Source organism: Cervus canadensis, chromosome 24 (assembly GCF_019320065.1).
Source record: "Cervus canadensis isolate Bull #8, Minnesota chromosome 24, ASM1932006v1, whole genome shotgun sequence".
NCBI classification, from domain to species: Eukaryota; Metazoa; Chordata; class Mammalia; order Artiodactyla; family Cervidae; genus Cervus; species Cervus canadensis.
Window position 1 is genome coordinate 7369777 of NC_057409.1, and position 16038 is coordinate 7385814.

At 45.7% G+C, this 16038-nt stretch overlaps 2 protein-coding genes across 2 annotated transcripts in view; one reads left to right on the top strand and one right to left on the bottom strand.

Annotated features, from left to right (window-relative positions):
• The window catches only part of STPG1 (sperm tail PG-rich repeat containing 1), a 63476-nt gene extending 55125 nt beyond the window's left edge, over positions 1 to 8351 (bottom strand). Inside the window, exons 1-4 of the mRNA XM_043445265.1 lie at positions 8286 to 8351; positions 7223 to 7425; positions 6650 to 6793; positions 1138 to 1272 (exon numbers count right to left, since the gene is read on the bottom strand). Of these exons, the coding sequence (XP_043301200.1) occupies positions 1138 to 1204 (67 nt within the window). The 5' untranslated portion in view covers positions 1205 to 1272; positions 6650 to 6793; positions 7223 to 7425; positions 8286 to 8351. The remainder of the gene's footprint in view (positions 1 to 1137; positions 1273 to 6649; positions 6794 to 7222; positions 7426 to 8285) is intronic.
• A 167-nt stretch (positions 8352 to 8518) lies between these two features.
• The window catches only part of NIPAL3 (NIPA like domain containing 3), a 52350-nt gene continuing 44830 nt past the window's right edge, over positions 8519 to 16038 (top strand). Inside the window, exons 1-2 of the mRNA XM_043445056.1 lie at positions 8519 to 8707; positions 12191 to 12517. Of these exons, the coding sequence (XP_043300991.1) occupies positions 12425 to 12517 (93 nt within the window). The 5' untranslated portion in view covers positions 8519 to 8707; positions 12191 to 12424. The remainder of the gene's footprint in view (positions 8708 to 12190; positions 12518 to 16038) is intronic.

Here is a 16038-nt window from a genome sequence, read left to right on the forward strand (position 1 = left end):
CATAGTCACAAAAGCTTTTAGTCATGGCTCAAAACTGGAAACAATACAAATACCCTTCAATAGTATAGGGGATAAACAAATTATGGTACATTCAGTCAAAGAAAAACTTCACAGCAATGAAAATGAGCTAATTACTGATAACATGAAACATGAAGTTACATCTCTCAAAACATAACATGAAGGAAAAAAGCCTGAGAGAAAAGAGTTCATACTGTATGATCTGATTTATAGGAAGTTCAAAACAGACTAAAGTAATTAATGATATTAAAGTGATAAAGTAATTAATGACATTAAAAGTCAGGTGAGCTATGGTGTTGACACTTGCAGAGAAGAGGGACAGTGCCCGTGAAGGGACAAGGGCTCCTGGGATGCTGTGGAGTGTCTGTTTCTGGGTCTGAGAAGTGACTCCGTAAGTGGTGGTTTCTTTGTGACCATTAGGCTGTACCATTATTTATTTCTGAATATACATGAAGCTTCAATTTGAAAGTATTCAAGAAAAAGAGACAGCAATAAATCAAAAGATGGGAGGAAGGAAGAAAGGTCCAGCTCTGGGTCTGAGAGCAGCAGAGACTGTAGAAGCTCACCAGGGAGCTGGTAATAACCACCACCCACCGCCACCCCCCAAAAGAAAAAGTGGTGGAGTGAGTGAGGATGTCAAAACTTGCAGCCTCGGCCATGATTCCCCAAGTCCAGGTGTAGTCCAGGATTAGTGCATACTAACAAAACCAGAGGAGTGCATGGGCTGAGACAGAACATCTTCCACCTATCTGCATGGGTGACCCATGACCACATCACCTCTGTCCACTGAGAAAGATGGAAAACTTGAAACAAGTCATTTGTGTCAAACTTTCTGACAACCAGCATAGTGGGGGCTTGGGTTAAGTTTTAGGAAATAAAGTAAGATCTCTTCCTCCTCTCCCCTCCATCCTTTCTTCTCATAGTTTCTTTCCAGTCATCACCCTCGAAGCAGTGGAGGGATGACTAAAGCAATCTATTTTGATATCCTCAAGGACAGCCTTACGGGTCTAAAGCAGCACTTAAAACTCCCCTAAAACTTGCTCTTGCATGCTGAAATGAACACACGTCAGGAGCCTGCCCCTCCCCTCCCAGAGACCGCTGTTAAAAAGTTCACTAGACCTTTCTGGACTTTCTTAGCCGTTCTGGAATATTTTTTGCCGGAGTGTTGGTCTTTTTGTGTGTCCATCTTAGCAAAGTTCTGTGATACGTTCCATTTGTTTGATGAAAAACTCGACTACATGTTCTTCTAAGCACCTGAAACAGCAAAATACAGCATATGTAGGAATCATTTCACGATTTTGTTAATTGTGTTAATTGGGTTCTGTTGTATTTGCTGGGTAAACAGAAATCTTGTGGGTAGAGGCTGAGATTTACCAACTTCTACGACCCTAAATCCCGCATTACACTGCCTGTAGTAGGAACTCTGTAAGTGTTCTTTGTTGGTGCTGTTTACAGAGCTCCTGAGGCTTGAATTTTACACATTTATCTTATTGATATAACTCACATACATGGTAATTCACTGATTCAAAGTGCACGATTCTAAGTTTTGGTGAATGTTTACAATTGTGTAAAATACCACGAAAATTAAAATACAAATTTATTCATCTCCCCAAAAAGCTCCCTATGTCTGTCTGCACTCAATATCCAACCCCCAACTCTGGCATCTGGCAACCACTGCTCGGCTTTCTGTCACAATAGTAGCCTTTTTCTAGATGTCATATATGGGTAATGACATAGTATATACCATTTTGTGTCTCTTTTTTTCACTTAGCACAATGCTTTTGAGATTCTCCCATGTGGTTGCATGTATCAGTAATTTGTTACAATTGCTACACATCCTCACCAACACATTTGGTAAACCTTATTAATTTTAAATTAAAAGATGCTTGCTCTTTGGAAGACAAGGTATGACAAATGTAGACAACATATTAAAAAGCAGAGACATTACTTTGCCAACAAAGGTCTGTATAGTCAAAGCTATGGTTTTTCCAGGAGTCATGTATAGATGTGAGAGTTGGACCATAAAGAAGGCTGAATGACAAAGAATTGATCGTTTTGAACTGTGGTGTTGAAGAAGACTCTTGAGAGCCCCTTGGACTGCAAGGAGATCCAACCAGTCCATCCTAAAGGAAATCAGACCTGAATATTCATTGGAAGGACTGATGCTGAAGCTGAAGCTCCATTACTTTGGCCACCTGATTCGAAGAGCTGACTCATTGGGAAAGACCCTGATGCTGGGAAAAGATCGAAGGCAGGAAGGCAGGAGGAGAAGGGGACGACAGAGGACGAGATGGTTGGATGGCATCACTGACTCAATGGACATGAGTTTGAACAAGTTCCAGGAGATGGTGAAGGACAGGGAAGCCTGGTTTGCTGTAGTCCGTGGGGTTGCAAAGAGTCGGACATGACTGAGAGACTTTCACTTTCACACGTAGTGAATCCAGAACAGTTTTTATTCTGAGAATAATTTATCTCCACTACTAAGACATGATGTTTCTATGGACTCTACCCAATCAATCCTCATCTAATATAGTGTCTCTGTATCCTGGTTTGTGGGAACATTGAGTAGTCCCAGTTCTGTGGAAGAAAGACCCAGAAATTGTTCAGGCGATGGGCTGAGCTGGGCGATTGGAGCTGACATACGATCGCTACTGTATGTAAAACAGAAGACGAGCGAGAACCTACGTGCAGCGCAGGGAGCCCTACTCAGTGCTCGGTGGTGACCTAAGCCGGAGGAGGTATAAAGGAGCAGAGATGCGCGCATGGACAATTTCTGGGCCTCACCCTGCTCTCCGTGGCTCTTTCCCCAGTCTTAGGGCCTTTGCGTGCTTGTGTCCATTATTTCTCTTCCTATTTCTCTTCCTTCTTCTGTGCAGGCCGGTCCGTTACCTGCAAATTCCAGTCTCTGTTCTCCCTGAGTCCTGACTTCTCTCTCCCCAGCTCAGAGAGCTGGACTTCGCGTGGGTCTCCCTGTCCCTGAACTGTGGCCTAGAAACTCTCTCCAGCATTAGCTGGAGCAGTTGTGGGGCTCACCTGATTTTTCTTCTCTCAGGGATTACTGAACTGGGGGCCCTGTTGTTGAGTGTCTAAAAGCCATGCTTCATGTATTTGTCTGTTTTCAGTTGTTAACGGCAGGAGCATAATTAAATTTTCACAGAGTTAATCTTTCGTAAACAGACTTGAGTTTTATTTTGTTCATCTTTCCCCCCCTAAGTAATTTACATCATTTATAAATACTAATGAATGAAGGATGGAATAAATGACGTTAAGCTCTACCAGTTCTTTGGTCCTTCAGTATTTATTCTTCACTTTATTCCATCACCCTCACAGCAGCAATTCTCAATCCTTTTTGGTTGACAATCTATACTAACTATTTAATATCATTATTGGCAAAACAGTCAAAGAAATTTAAAACAACAGAAATAAGTCAGTATTGATCACAGCACAATCACTACTTCAGTATCAGAATCTCTTTTAAGGTCTATAAAAGCAGCCACTATTCACTTATTCCCTTTCAGTACACTATTGTTGTCTTGGTAAGAACCATCTACTTCCCTGGCTGCAATAAAGCTGTAATTTTTTTAAGGCGCTAGTGTGCTAGAATTGTGGGTGATTAGAAAAAAATTAAAGCTTCCTATGACAATGGTGATATGTGCATATTGTCCAGTTTGGGGAAAGAAAAGAATGTTAAAAGATTTAAAAAACAATCCATTCCTACCACCCAAAGACAACACTATGCTTTCCAGCCTCCTTACTGCATACCTGTGAAGCCAGGATGAGAGAAGGTGCAGCCCCGGTGTGAACGGAGCACTGCCCAAGTGTGTCTCACTGGTGCACTTGCTTGTATAACTGTTCATGACAGGATGTCATGGGCCTGGAATCTAAGGAAGAGCAATGAAGAGGTACCACCTTCCTAATCAACAGCATATGTTCAAGCAGTTCTCAGGTGAGGGCCAGTGCAATGATCAAGAGTATCCATTCCTGTGTTCAAGGTCAACAGTCCTGGGTTCTGCCACTTAATAGTTCTGATTTTGGATGAGTCACTTGACTTGTTGAATCCACTTTCTCCTTGATAAACTGAGATTGGTAACAGCACCTTCTTCTTAAGATGCTTGTGAGGATTAAATATTATGCTCCACAAGAAGTAGTTAATGCTGCCTGGCCTACAGTAGGCTTTTATTAACAGTCGGTTTTAATATATGCACATTAATAATATATTAACAGTTTAAAATAATAACTATCATTTCTTGAGCCCTAACACTCCTAGATGCCTTTATAGAATATTTTATACAATCCTTAAAATAATCCAGTGAGGTATTATCCCCATTTACAGATAGGAAAACTGATGGTCAGAGGGAGGGGTTATGTGACTTACTCAAGGTCATACCACAAGTTAAGAGGTAGAATCAGACTTCTGCTTACTCTGAACCGCTCTAATAATCTCTAAAGCAGCACACACTAAATGTTAGCATGCTAAATGTTGACATTGATCACCCCTGAGTCTGCATGACAGGTCTCATAAAAACTAGGATATTGCATAGCATTTTCAAACTGTAATTTCCCCAGGATGCTGGGGTTCCCCAGAACTCAGTTTGAAAATTCCTGAGGCAGTTCACTGTTAAGAGTTCTAATTGCTAGAAAGTTCCTGCCTGAATCAGCTCAGAATAAGCTTCACTCCTCTTTCACATTGGTGAGTTTTGAAATGTAGGTCACAGCTTAACAGTCTTTTGTGAAGTTTTTGTTACGTGAATATGTATATGTGCTGGGTCACAATATAAAATACATTTCTTACCATGGATCACAGTCAGAAAGGTTAAAAGACACTGTTCTATGTGACTATTCTTCAGATATTTAAAGGCAGTGGTCATGACCTATCTCCTAAAAACTAATCGCCTTCTCCACAAGGGACCTCTTCACTTCTGCAATACACTTGTAACATGGGGATTCCTCCCTTCACTGCACTGGGTACCACTTTCTCACCCTATCACCAGATTCATCTGGGTCTGTCCTCAAACTGCCTTTGGGATGACTTCCTTGGCCACTCTCTCTTGGGAAGCACCACCCCTGTCTCTCTAGCCCCATCTGACTCTGCTTTATTTTCCTCAAAGCTCATTTCACTACCCACATCATATTTTATATGTAATATATAAAATATTTTTTGTTTATAATCTTCATCAATAAGACATTCATCACTGAATCCCCAGACTGTTTCCTGGCACACAGCAACTGATCAGTAAATATTTGTGGCTTGAATGAATGGATGAATACTAGGAAAAGACACAGTTTATCTAGAATGAATGGGCTTCCCTTGTGGCTCAGCTGGCAAAGAATCCGCCTCCAGTGCGGGAGACCTGGGTTTGATCCCTGGGTTGGGAAGACCTCCTGAAGAAGGGAAAGGTTACCCACTCCAGTATTCTGGCCTGGAGAATTCCATGGACCGAATAGCCCATGGGGTTGTAGAGAGTCGGACATGACTGAGTGACTTTCACTTCACTTCTTCATCTAGAATGAATACAGATGTACTCATAATACAACTCTTTCCATCAGGAGCTACATTCTTTAAAGATTTAACTCACATGACTACAACTATAGGCATGTTTTCATTCTACCATCTCTGTTTAAAAAAAAACCTTTCTGTCTGAGCCACCGGGGAAGCCCCATTTATCTTATAGTATTACATATTTCATACATTTAAATGTGTATATTACTGTACAAGTATACCAATATATACTACAAGTATATACAATATATACTATTATATATATTGGTACAAGTATGCCAATATATACTAATATATCATGTATTCTGTGACCTTTTATGTAATTTTATGGGGTTTACATGAGTAGTTTTGACTATATGAGATTTTTATTAATTCAGTTATAATGCTATAGTGCATCTTGGAAATATTTTACATTTTTCTAAGCACTCTCAGGTAAATAATCCATTTGATATTTTTCTTTAGCTGAGAAAAGCATTTCTAAGAGCTGGAAGAAACTTTAGGAGCTGGCTAGTGCCTGGATTCGATTCCTGGGTCGGGAAGATCCCTTGGAGAAGGAAATGGCAACCCACTCCAGTATTCTTGCCTGGAGGAGTCAATGCACAGAGGAGCCTGGCAGGCTACAGTCCATGGGGTCGCAAGAGTCGGACTCTACCTAGCCACTAAACCACCACCACCACCACCAGTGATCTCTAGATTCCAATCACACCCTTTCGTTTTACAGATGAGTAAACCAAGGCGCCCAGCAAAGAGGAGGGACGCGCAAGGAGATGGAGTGGACCTGGGATTAGAACTTAGCTATTTGCCGTCCACCTGCTGCCAGATAACCCCAAATGTTTGTACACTCGCCTGGACTGAGGCGGGTGAATCAGCAGCCCACGCCCCTCACCGGAGCTCCACGGGGAAGGCATGCCCTGGTTATTATCGCCACTTTTCAGGTGGGGACTCTGAGGGCACACCTCCAGGGAGGGGAACTTCCAAAAGTGATTTCTTCAGGCTCTCGCGGTACCACCTAGCTTGGCATCGGAATCACGCACGCGGCAGGAGGGGATCTCAGTCGGCGTCTAATGCAGTGCGCCGTGTCCTCCTCCCCACGACCCCGGCATTCGCCCCCCAAAAGGGACGGCTTCCTACCTCGTCTGTCCCGCTGGACTGAATCTGGCCGGCGGCCTCCTTGTCGCTATGGCAACCACAAGCCTAGCGTTCTAGCTTCCACCTTCTGCCCGCTTCCTGATGAACTCGAGCCAATGGTGTCCTTCGTTTCTTTAGCGTGAAAAGCTGTTGGCCAATGATCAGAGGCATTTCAAAAACCGCTGGGAAGCGGCCAGAATTTGGGGGCTACTACGGCAAGATGGGTGTGGAAACAATACAGGCTTATCTAGACAACCCCCTAAATCTCGTGATAGACTCAAAGCCTTAGAATTTTGCTCACCCAGAAACCCTGCTTCAAGGAATAAAGCTAAAAGAACTAACATTCATTGAAGCCCTCTTTATGATAGTCAAAGAAAAAAGATTGATAATGGGCAACAATATACAGGGACAGCCGTGGAGTGTTCCATGGGCAACCAGTGATCTTGTCACTCCCCTACTTAGAACCCTCCAAGGGCTCCCCTTTAAACTTAGGGTGAAATCCAAACATCTTCATGTCCCCGGCCCGGCCCTCTGATCTCAGCTCCTCCCTCCCACGCCCCCAATAAAATCTCGCACCTGCCACGCTGTCGTTTGGGCAGCTGCTAACAATTCTGTCAACCTCGATCCGCTGTCGGGCGTTCTCTCTGAGCTTACTCGGTGTCAGCGTCTGCACCACAACTGCCCCTTTCTCACGGTGGAGGTCTCTGTCCAAATAGCACGTCTTCATCTGTGAAACAGGAGTGAGCCCAACGTCTCACTCACTGGGTTGTTGAGAGGATCTGGAATGAAACGTGAAAAAGTGAAGCTCCCTGTACCTGTTAATTATTTTAAAAATACATTTTATTTTTCAAAAAAATAATTTTTAGTTGAGGGATAGTTGCTGTATGTTACAGGTGGGCAGTATAGTGATTCACGGTTTTTAAAGGCTGTACCCCATTATGGTTCTTATAAAATGTCGGCTAGATTGTTCAATATATTGAACAATGTATCAGTTCAATAACAAGGATATATTGTTCAATATATCCTTGAAGCAGTTAGAACTATTACAGTGGTACATTACAGAAGCATTTATCAAGTGCTAGGCTTATGGCAGGACTCTAAGTATTGCTATTGGAAGGACTGATGCTGAAGCTGAAGCTCCAATACTTTGGCCACCTGATGCGCAGAGCTGACTCATTTGAAAAGACAGTGATTCTGGAAAGATCGGGGAGGGGGGGGGGTGGAGAGTGGACGACAGAGGATGAGATGGTTGAATGGCATCACCGACTCATCGGACATGAGTTTGAACTGGCTCCGGGAGCTGGTGATGGACAGGGAGGCCTGGCGTGCTGCAGGCCATGGGGTCGCAAAGAGCCGGACGCGACTGAGCGACAGAACTGAACTGAGATGCGGATGTTACCGGAAGGGTGTATTGTGCTGCCAACAGGTGTTCCAGGAGGGCAGGCAAGGAGAGATGTTTTTCGCCTCGTGGCTTTCGGGGGGGGGGGGGGGGGCGGGGAACCGGGCCTTGAAAGATCTGTAGGATTTGAATACCTGGTGAGATCGTGGGGTGGGGGAACAGAAGGAGCAAAGCCCGGGAGAGGGCTCCGAGGGTAAAGGCCGGGGGGGGCGGGGGAGGACACCCGGGCAGGCTGCCCACCTATAAGGGCAGTTGCAGTGAGCAAGTCACCTGGAGCCTTCCAGACCCAGCCCGACGTCCTCCCTGTGACCGCTAGAGGGGCCCCTCTCCAGGTGAGCTCTGGGCTCCAGCGGGGCACCGCCTTCCCAGGGCTCGCCCCCTACGCGTCCAGCGAGCTCTGCGGTCCAGCCAATCAATGCTCGAGGGCTGTCCCGCCCGCCTCCTCCTCGAAGCCACTCGCCGGCGCCAGATGCCCGTCAGCTTTTGACTGACAGGCGGCCTGGTAAATCGAGTCGCGGCCTCGGAAAGCCCAACACGGCAGCCGCTCTGCATCTCTTGAGTCGGGGAAGGAATTTAGGAGGGCTGTATCTCCGGTTTGATAGAGGAATCCAAGTCGTGTCTCGGAAACCTCTGATCTGTGGGCCTTAGCGGAAACGCCGCCGGTGAGTAGTGATTTAGACTTAAGGCGGGTTTGGGGATGGGGTTGAATTCAGCCTTCGGTTTCAGGAAAAGCCAAGGCGTTTGTGATCCTCTGACGTCCCCAGTATACACATCTTCCTTCTTGCTGTCACCAGCCTTGTCAGTTTGGGTCTCGTTGGCTCAGAATGCTGCTTTTTTTTTTTCGCATCGAGGAAAGGGCCATGAGTTTGCCTTAATAAAGGCGATGACAGGCTTGACCAAATCAGGAAGTGAAATGGAGTGACTTAGTCAAAATTGTGCCTGTAAACACCGGCTCGGGCTTCCAAGGGATAGCAGATAGTGCAGTTAGCAGGTGGATGACGAGGGCAGGGGTAGGGGTGGGGGACGCATTCTTGGTCCGTGCTGGCCACTGGAAGTCATTTCCAGCGCATTGGGTGGGGACTGAAGAGGGTAACCCTTTCGTGAACCAAAGCCCAGGAAAGGGAAAGCGCTTACTCTGTAACTGGCACTCAGCAACCAGAAGCTGAACCGGCAGGTGGTGGGAAAGGGCGTGTGTGAATTATTTCTTTCAGTTCAGTTCAGTCGCTCAGTGGTGTCCGACTCTTTGCGACCCCATGAACCGCAGCACGCCAGGCCTCCCGGTCCATCACCAACTCCCGGAGTTCATCCAAACCCATGTCCATCGAGTCGGTGATGCCATCCAACCATCTCATTAGATAGAGCCAAATTTTAATACAGACCCTACTCTTAGCAGCCAAGACCGATGGTTCTCTAATCTAGGAAACCTACTTTGTAGGTTGGTGAAATAATTCTCAGATGAGGACTAGGGGGTGGAGTGAAAGCCATCCCTTAGTGGATTTGTCTTTCCCTTTTTGAGTCAGTGACCCCCGTGCTCGCGGATGGCTGTGTGGGCCTCAAACTTAAGGGGTGGTGAGAAACACAGAGTTGGTTTTCTTGCCTCTGGGGCACATGTTAGACCTGGAAAAGTGTTTTGCAGTCTGGAAAAGAAAGTCATTAGGCAAAGAATGTGTGCCTTATAAGGGAAGACAACTAACATAGAATTCCTCCAAGGCTTTCAGTCCAAAATGCTACCTAGCTGAAGGGGGGGGGTTCTCTCTCTGTGGGCCCTGATGCCTCAGATGCCTGGGGGTTCCTGAGGCACGAGAGGGAAGCTGCTTTTTAAAAGATAATTAAATGCGAGCAACCGCAGCCACCACAAAGGAAAGCAAATACAGAAACCCACCTGGAGAGACCAGCTGATCTGAAGGAGGTTAGGAGGCCTGGATTCCCATCACCCCCTTGGCACATCCTGTGGCTTCTCTGACGTGCTGTGGGTGGGGCTGGCTCTATGGGTTTTATCTCTAGAGTTGCAGTGGGTGAGGCCTGAGTAAGCCATTCCCTTCTCGACTGTGAAGCTGCCCTGGTGTACCGGGTGCTTCGCTGGCCTGTCTAGAGCCAGTCAATAGGTATGTATGGAGGTCACCATGCCAGGCTCTAGGCTAGACCTTGGGAGGCAGCAATTGAACAGGGGATTCAGCAAACAGCTTCCCAGAATTTTTGCTTCAGCGCCCCTTCACGTCCAGGCTGAAAGCCTCTAGGAGTGTCTCAGAGGTTGAAGGAGCCACTCTTCCTTTCTAAGGCATGAAAGTATGGTGAAGAATAATTATGCTTTTCACAAGATTACAAACATTCATAGGGCTTTACAGTCAGGGACGTCTGGTTATGGGATTTGAGTTATAAGCTTGTCTGATAAGTATATTTCAGGTATATATATATATACTGATTACATAACCGTGTCTAGAGGCAGCAGCAGTCATTTAACTTTGAGGCTCTTTGACAAAGTGAGCCTGGGTTAAATGGTCTTTGTGCTGCCCTTGGCTTGAGCCCTGCATCTGATGTCTCCTAGACACTGAATGCAGTGTTAGTCCTATATCATAGGACTGTGCTGTTCACACCAGGAGCCAGAATTCCTGGGCCTGGCACTAGAAAACAGAGGGAACTGGAGGCTATTGGTAGGACGGTGGTGGTTTAGTCACTAAGTCGTGCCCAACTCTTTGCAACCCCATGGACTGTAGCCCAAAAGGCTCCTCTGTCCATGGGACTTTCCAGGCAAGAATACTGGAGCGGGTAGCCATAGGAGGCACCTTTCTGATGCCTTGAAGCACGTCAGAAACTTCATCTGTTTGGAATGTAGTAAACCCTCAAACACTTGTTGCTTGAGACAAAGAAAGGTGTATTCATAGGTAAATTCAATAAACTGGTAAGAATAAAATTAATACTAATTATAACTGACATTCATTGACCACTTGCTGTGACCACATGCATTTTATATGCATTATTTCACCAAATTCTCACAACATATGGACATGGAATATCCATATTTCATAGCAGGGGAAGGTTGCTGAAAAGTTAAATGACTTGGCCAAGGTGAAACAGATAAGCACGTGACAGGTCAAAAGTAATATAAAATATTTTTATATTAATATAACAGACTTTGTAAGTAGAAAACTAATTTGTATGCTTCTTTTTATTTTTTTTTATACATGAACCTCAAAGAAACCCTTAGCACTTGTAGGTGTTTTGGCCATGCTCCCCAAAACACTAGGGGTGTACTTTCTCTTTCTTCTTTATTTGGTAGAAAAGCTTGAGATGCCCTGAAAATGTCAGTCCAATGAAGTTAATGGGAATTTCCATCATTGCTGGTTTTACTTGAGGCCAGATTATTACCCCTGTTCTACAGATGAGGCAGCTGAGACTCCCAGAGGCAAAACGATCTGGTCCCTTAGATCTTCTGCCTCCTGGTCCGTTGTTATATCACCCTAGGCAGACCCTCAGGAGCAGGCCAGTTAGTCCATCTTCCATAGAGATAACTTTTCTTCTCATTCCTTCTTTCTAAGTCAGAATGAAGATGGTTTGTTTTTTTATGGCAGTGGAACTTTTTTCTTTTCTTTTTTGGAATCCTAGAGAAGCAGATACAGGCAGTGTTCTTCTTATGTAGGGGAACCTATGGAAAGGTAGCATTTAAATTAGGATATGATGGAAGGAGGGCTTCCCTTATGGCTTAGATGGTGAAGAATCTGCCTGCAATACAGGAGACTCCAGTTCGATCCCTAGGTCAGGAAGATACCCTGAAGAAGGAAATGGCAACCCACTCCAGTATTCTTGCCTGGAGAATTCCATGGACAGAGGAGCCTGGTAGGCTACAGTCCATGGGGTCGCAAAGAGTCGGACATAAGTGAGCAACTAACACACATACACACACATATGATAGAAGGAAGGAAGTGAAGGAGAAGAGGAAAGGGGATTTTAAAGGACTGGGGAAGATGGTTTTGAGGTAGGTGAGCCATGTCTTTATTAAGTGGCCAAAGGCACGATGTAATTTTTTAAATGGCCTCACTTCTCATGGCAGTTTGTGTTTTGTCCTAATGGTAATCTCTTCTCAGGTAACAAATCCGGCTCAATGTTTCACTGTACATGCATTTTTAATGTTCTTCCCCTCCTGCTAGGGCACCACGAGAATCAGGAAACGCGTCCCCATCTGTCTGCCTGAGAAGAAACTTAGGAACTGGCACGTCTCTGAGTGAAGATGAGGAAAAGGCTGTAAATTGGCCAAAAGAGCCTTGAAGTACTCTTTCCACGTGAGAAGGCGATGGCTGGTGGGAGGAGGTGAACCCCGCCAGGACCGATGGCTTAGCAGCAGCTCCAGCTCCAGGCCAGCTGGTCTGTGCCCTGAGCCCGCCATGGACCGAGCTCACGGTGCAGCCCTGCAGCTCCAGCAGCTCCCGCCCACAAGCAGTGCCAACCCCGTGAGAGAGGCTTCCTTCTCCTACAAGGCAAGAGCTTTTATTTTTTTTTAGGTTCGGAATTTTATATTTTTCTAATGAGACAGTCATACAGGGCAGTATCGGCTAACAGATACATCCAGGGTCTGTGTGCTTATCACTGGCAGAAACAGGCAGCCTCTCCATGTGTACAAGAGAATGTGTAATCAAAAGAAATGTTCACTGAAATACATAAAAAGGAATTCATTCCCCCTAAGAAGGTTTGACTTAAAAAAAAAATCACCGGCTCAGTTACTTGAAGCCAACCTTTGTTCCTGTTTCTGTAAATTTCCTTCCTGTTTCTTTCCGGTATTCCAAATTTGAGGTCGAAGAGTTTTGTATCTTGGTTGTTTTTCTTAACCTTGTTGATGGACTATTGCCCATGTCACTGAGTGGTGGTTGGAAGCATGCTTTCTGAATGATTGCCCAATCTGTTGAGCTGCTGCATCAAAATTTGTGGGACAGAACCTCCTATTGTTGGCTGTTTAGATTGTTTCTAATCTGGGGTGACTGCAGATGCTACCGTGAACATCCCAGACTGCATGCCCCTTTGCTATCTCTAAGAATTGGGTAACTCCTAGAGACGCAGTTTCTCCTCAGGTAGCAAGGTCACAAATGCCAGAGCATCGAAAATATAGAAAATAAGAAACTAGAGTTCATATAATTAGACTAGGCATGCAGGAGGGATCTGACTCACTGCTTGACTCAGAAATATCTCATGGTTACAAACAGCAACAGGTGAAGATGCACAGACCAGAGGAAGGAGAAGTTAACTCCACCTGGGGGTAGGGAAAGGGGTTTCTAAAGGGAAGCTCGCTCTTTCCTCCTTGATTTTGTTCAGGCTCTTTTGGTTGCAAGAAATAAAAATCCATTTCAGAGAAGTTTAAGCAAAAGGAAAAATTAATATAAGGCTTGGTAGCTCATAGAACCCAAGGGCAGGAAGGGCAGTGAGGCTTGAAAGATGCTAGAACTCTTAAACCCACCTTCCAAGGAGGGAGGATCTGATTGGCCCAGCTTGGGTCAGGTGTCTACATTGGTCCAATCAGTAGCTGCCGGGGGTGGAGTCCTCCAGCAAACAGGATTTTTTGCTTGCTGTGGGCTTGAGACTGGGTGGACTACTCCTGTGTTGTCTCTTACCTTTGGGGAAACCATTAAGAGGACACAAGTCTACCTTGATCAGCGGGATGACCTCAGAAACAAGCAGTGTGCCCTGAGTTACAGCCCCGCCCTTGCCCACCCCAGCAGAGAATGAATTCTGATAGTTGAGGGAGGGTGGTCTGTGAAAGAGACCAGCAGGCTGAACTGCTGATGACTAGCATCCCCAAGGGTCTCTGACTCTGGAAGCTTTACCTCAAACTGCAAAAGTTGGACCTCAGTTTCTTCTGTGTAGCAAGTAGGAATTTCAGCTGAGCTATATGCATAGCTATATGCATGCCTGTGCTGGGTGGGACAGGAGCAATTTGGGTCATTGAGATGGCTCTTCCCGAAAGGAGTCTAGGAGGGAGGCGGGGAAAACATTCCGGTAAGTAGCTACCCTTCAGGACAGAATTTGGTACAAAAAGAGAGATACAGTAGAGTGTTAAAGCACAGGCTTGGAAATCTGGGAGACCTGGCTTCCAGCCCCAGTTCTGTCACTTTGTGGTATTACATGTGCATGCTTAGTCGCCCAGTCATGTCTGACTCTTTGCAACCCCAGGGACTGTAGCCTGCCAGGCTCCTCTGTCCATGGGATTCTCCAGGCAAGAATAATGGAGTGGGTTGCCATGCCCTCCTCCAGGGGATCTTCCCAACCCAGGGATCGAACCCAGGTCTCCTGCATTTTAAGGTGGATTCTTTGCCATCTGAGCCATCAGGGAAGCCCTTGTGGTATTATGTCATGGAGAAAGTCATGTAATTCCTTCACACATCTGTATTAAGTTCATGCTATAGGCTTCCCTGGTGGCTCAGAGGTTAAAGCGTCTGCCTGCGATGCGGGAGACCTGGGTTCGATCCCTGGGTCGAGAAGATCCCTGGAGAAGGAAATGGCAACCGACTCCAGTATTCTTGCCTGGAGAATCCCGTGGATGGAGGAGCCTGGTGGGCTACATACAGTCCACTGGGTCGCAAAGAGTCGGACACAACTGAGCAACTTCACTTTCCTTTCATAGGGTGGTTATGAGAATGACCTGGATTTACAGATTAGGAAACTGCCTGCACCATTCCCTGTTTTCTGCCTGTGGAAATCCTACCCACCCTTCCAGCTCCAACTCAAATATCACCTTATCCATGAAGCCTTTGTCAGTCTTCCTGGCAGGAAAATATCGGTCCTTTATCTATACTTTTATAACCAATTTACAGTTACTATGGTCATCATAATAACAGCAGTTAACATTAGTTGCGTTTGCTATAACAGGGACTATTCATTCTCTATAACTCCCAGAAGGTAGGTACTTCTATTTCCTCATTTTACAAATGAGGAAACTGACACACAGAGATAAGTTAACTGGCCCAAGACCACAGTTACCTGGTTGTAAAACTGGGATTTGAATCAAGTCTGTGTGCTGCCAGAGCCCTTGGTTTTATCCATCGCTTCCTGCTACCTGGGCTTCCCTGGCGACTCAGCTGGTACAGAATCCGCCTGCAATGCAGGAGACCCCCGTTTGATTCCTGGGTTGGGAAGACTTTCTGGAGAAGGGATAGGCTACCCACTCCAGTATTCTTGCCTGGAGAACCCCAAGGACAGAGAGGAGCCTGGCGGACTACAGTCCATGGGGTCGCAAAGAGTCAGGCACGACTGAATGACTTTCACACACACACTTCCTCCTGCCTATGTTGTGCCAGGCACTCCGTGAGGCCCCTTCTCTCCCTGATACTATTTAATAAGGGTTGAAATGGCAGCAGAGAAGGTAATGCCTCACTTGCTGGGGAAGGTAAGCATCAGGGAGCTGGCTTAAAGCCAGGTCACAGGTGTTGCCGGGATGTCAGCCGGTCTGCTGCATCCGTTGCATTTGCGTGTGAGTGGCTCAGACAGTAAAGAATCCGCCTGCAAAGAGGGAGACCTGGGTTTGATTCCTGGATCAGGAAGCTCCCCTGGAGAAGGGAATGGCAGCCCATGTCAGTATTCTGGCCTGGAGAATTCCACGGACAAAAGAGCCTGGTGCGCTACAGTCCATGGGATCCAAAGAGTTGGACGCAGCTGAGAGATTAACACTGTGACACTTTCAACCCTCAGAGCAAGCTAGAAGGCAGTTTATACTTACCTGTTAGCATTTTAAGTTCAAGGGACTATGGGAGATCAGCTTAAATAGCAGGCAGTGACAGTCTTATCACCATAGTACAGTAAGTCCCCTCCCTACGAACCTTCGAGTTGTGAGCTTTCAAAGATGCAAGCATGCCTCTGTGTGCCAGCTCTTGTACTGTACTCTTCACGGTACTACACTGTAAGATTAAAGATGTTCTCTTCATTTTTTATGTTTGTTGGTTTTTTATGTACTATCTGTATGAAAAGTTTCATAAACCTATTACAATACAGTACTATATAGCCAATTGTGTTA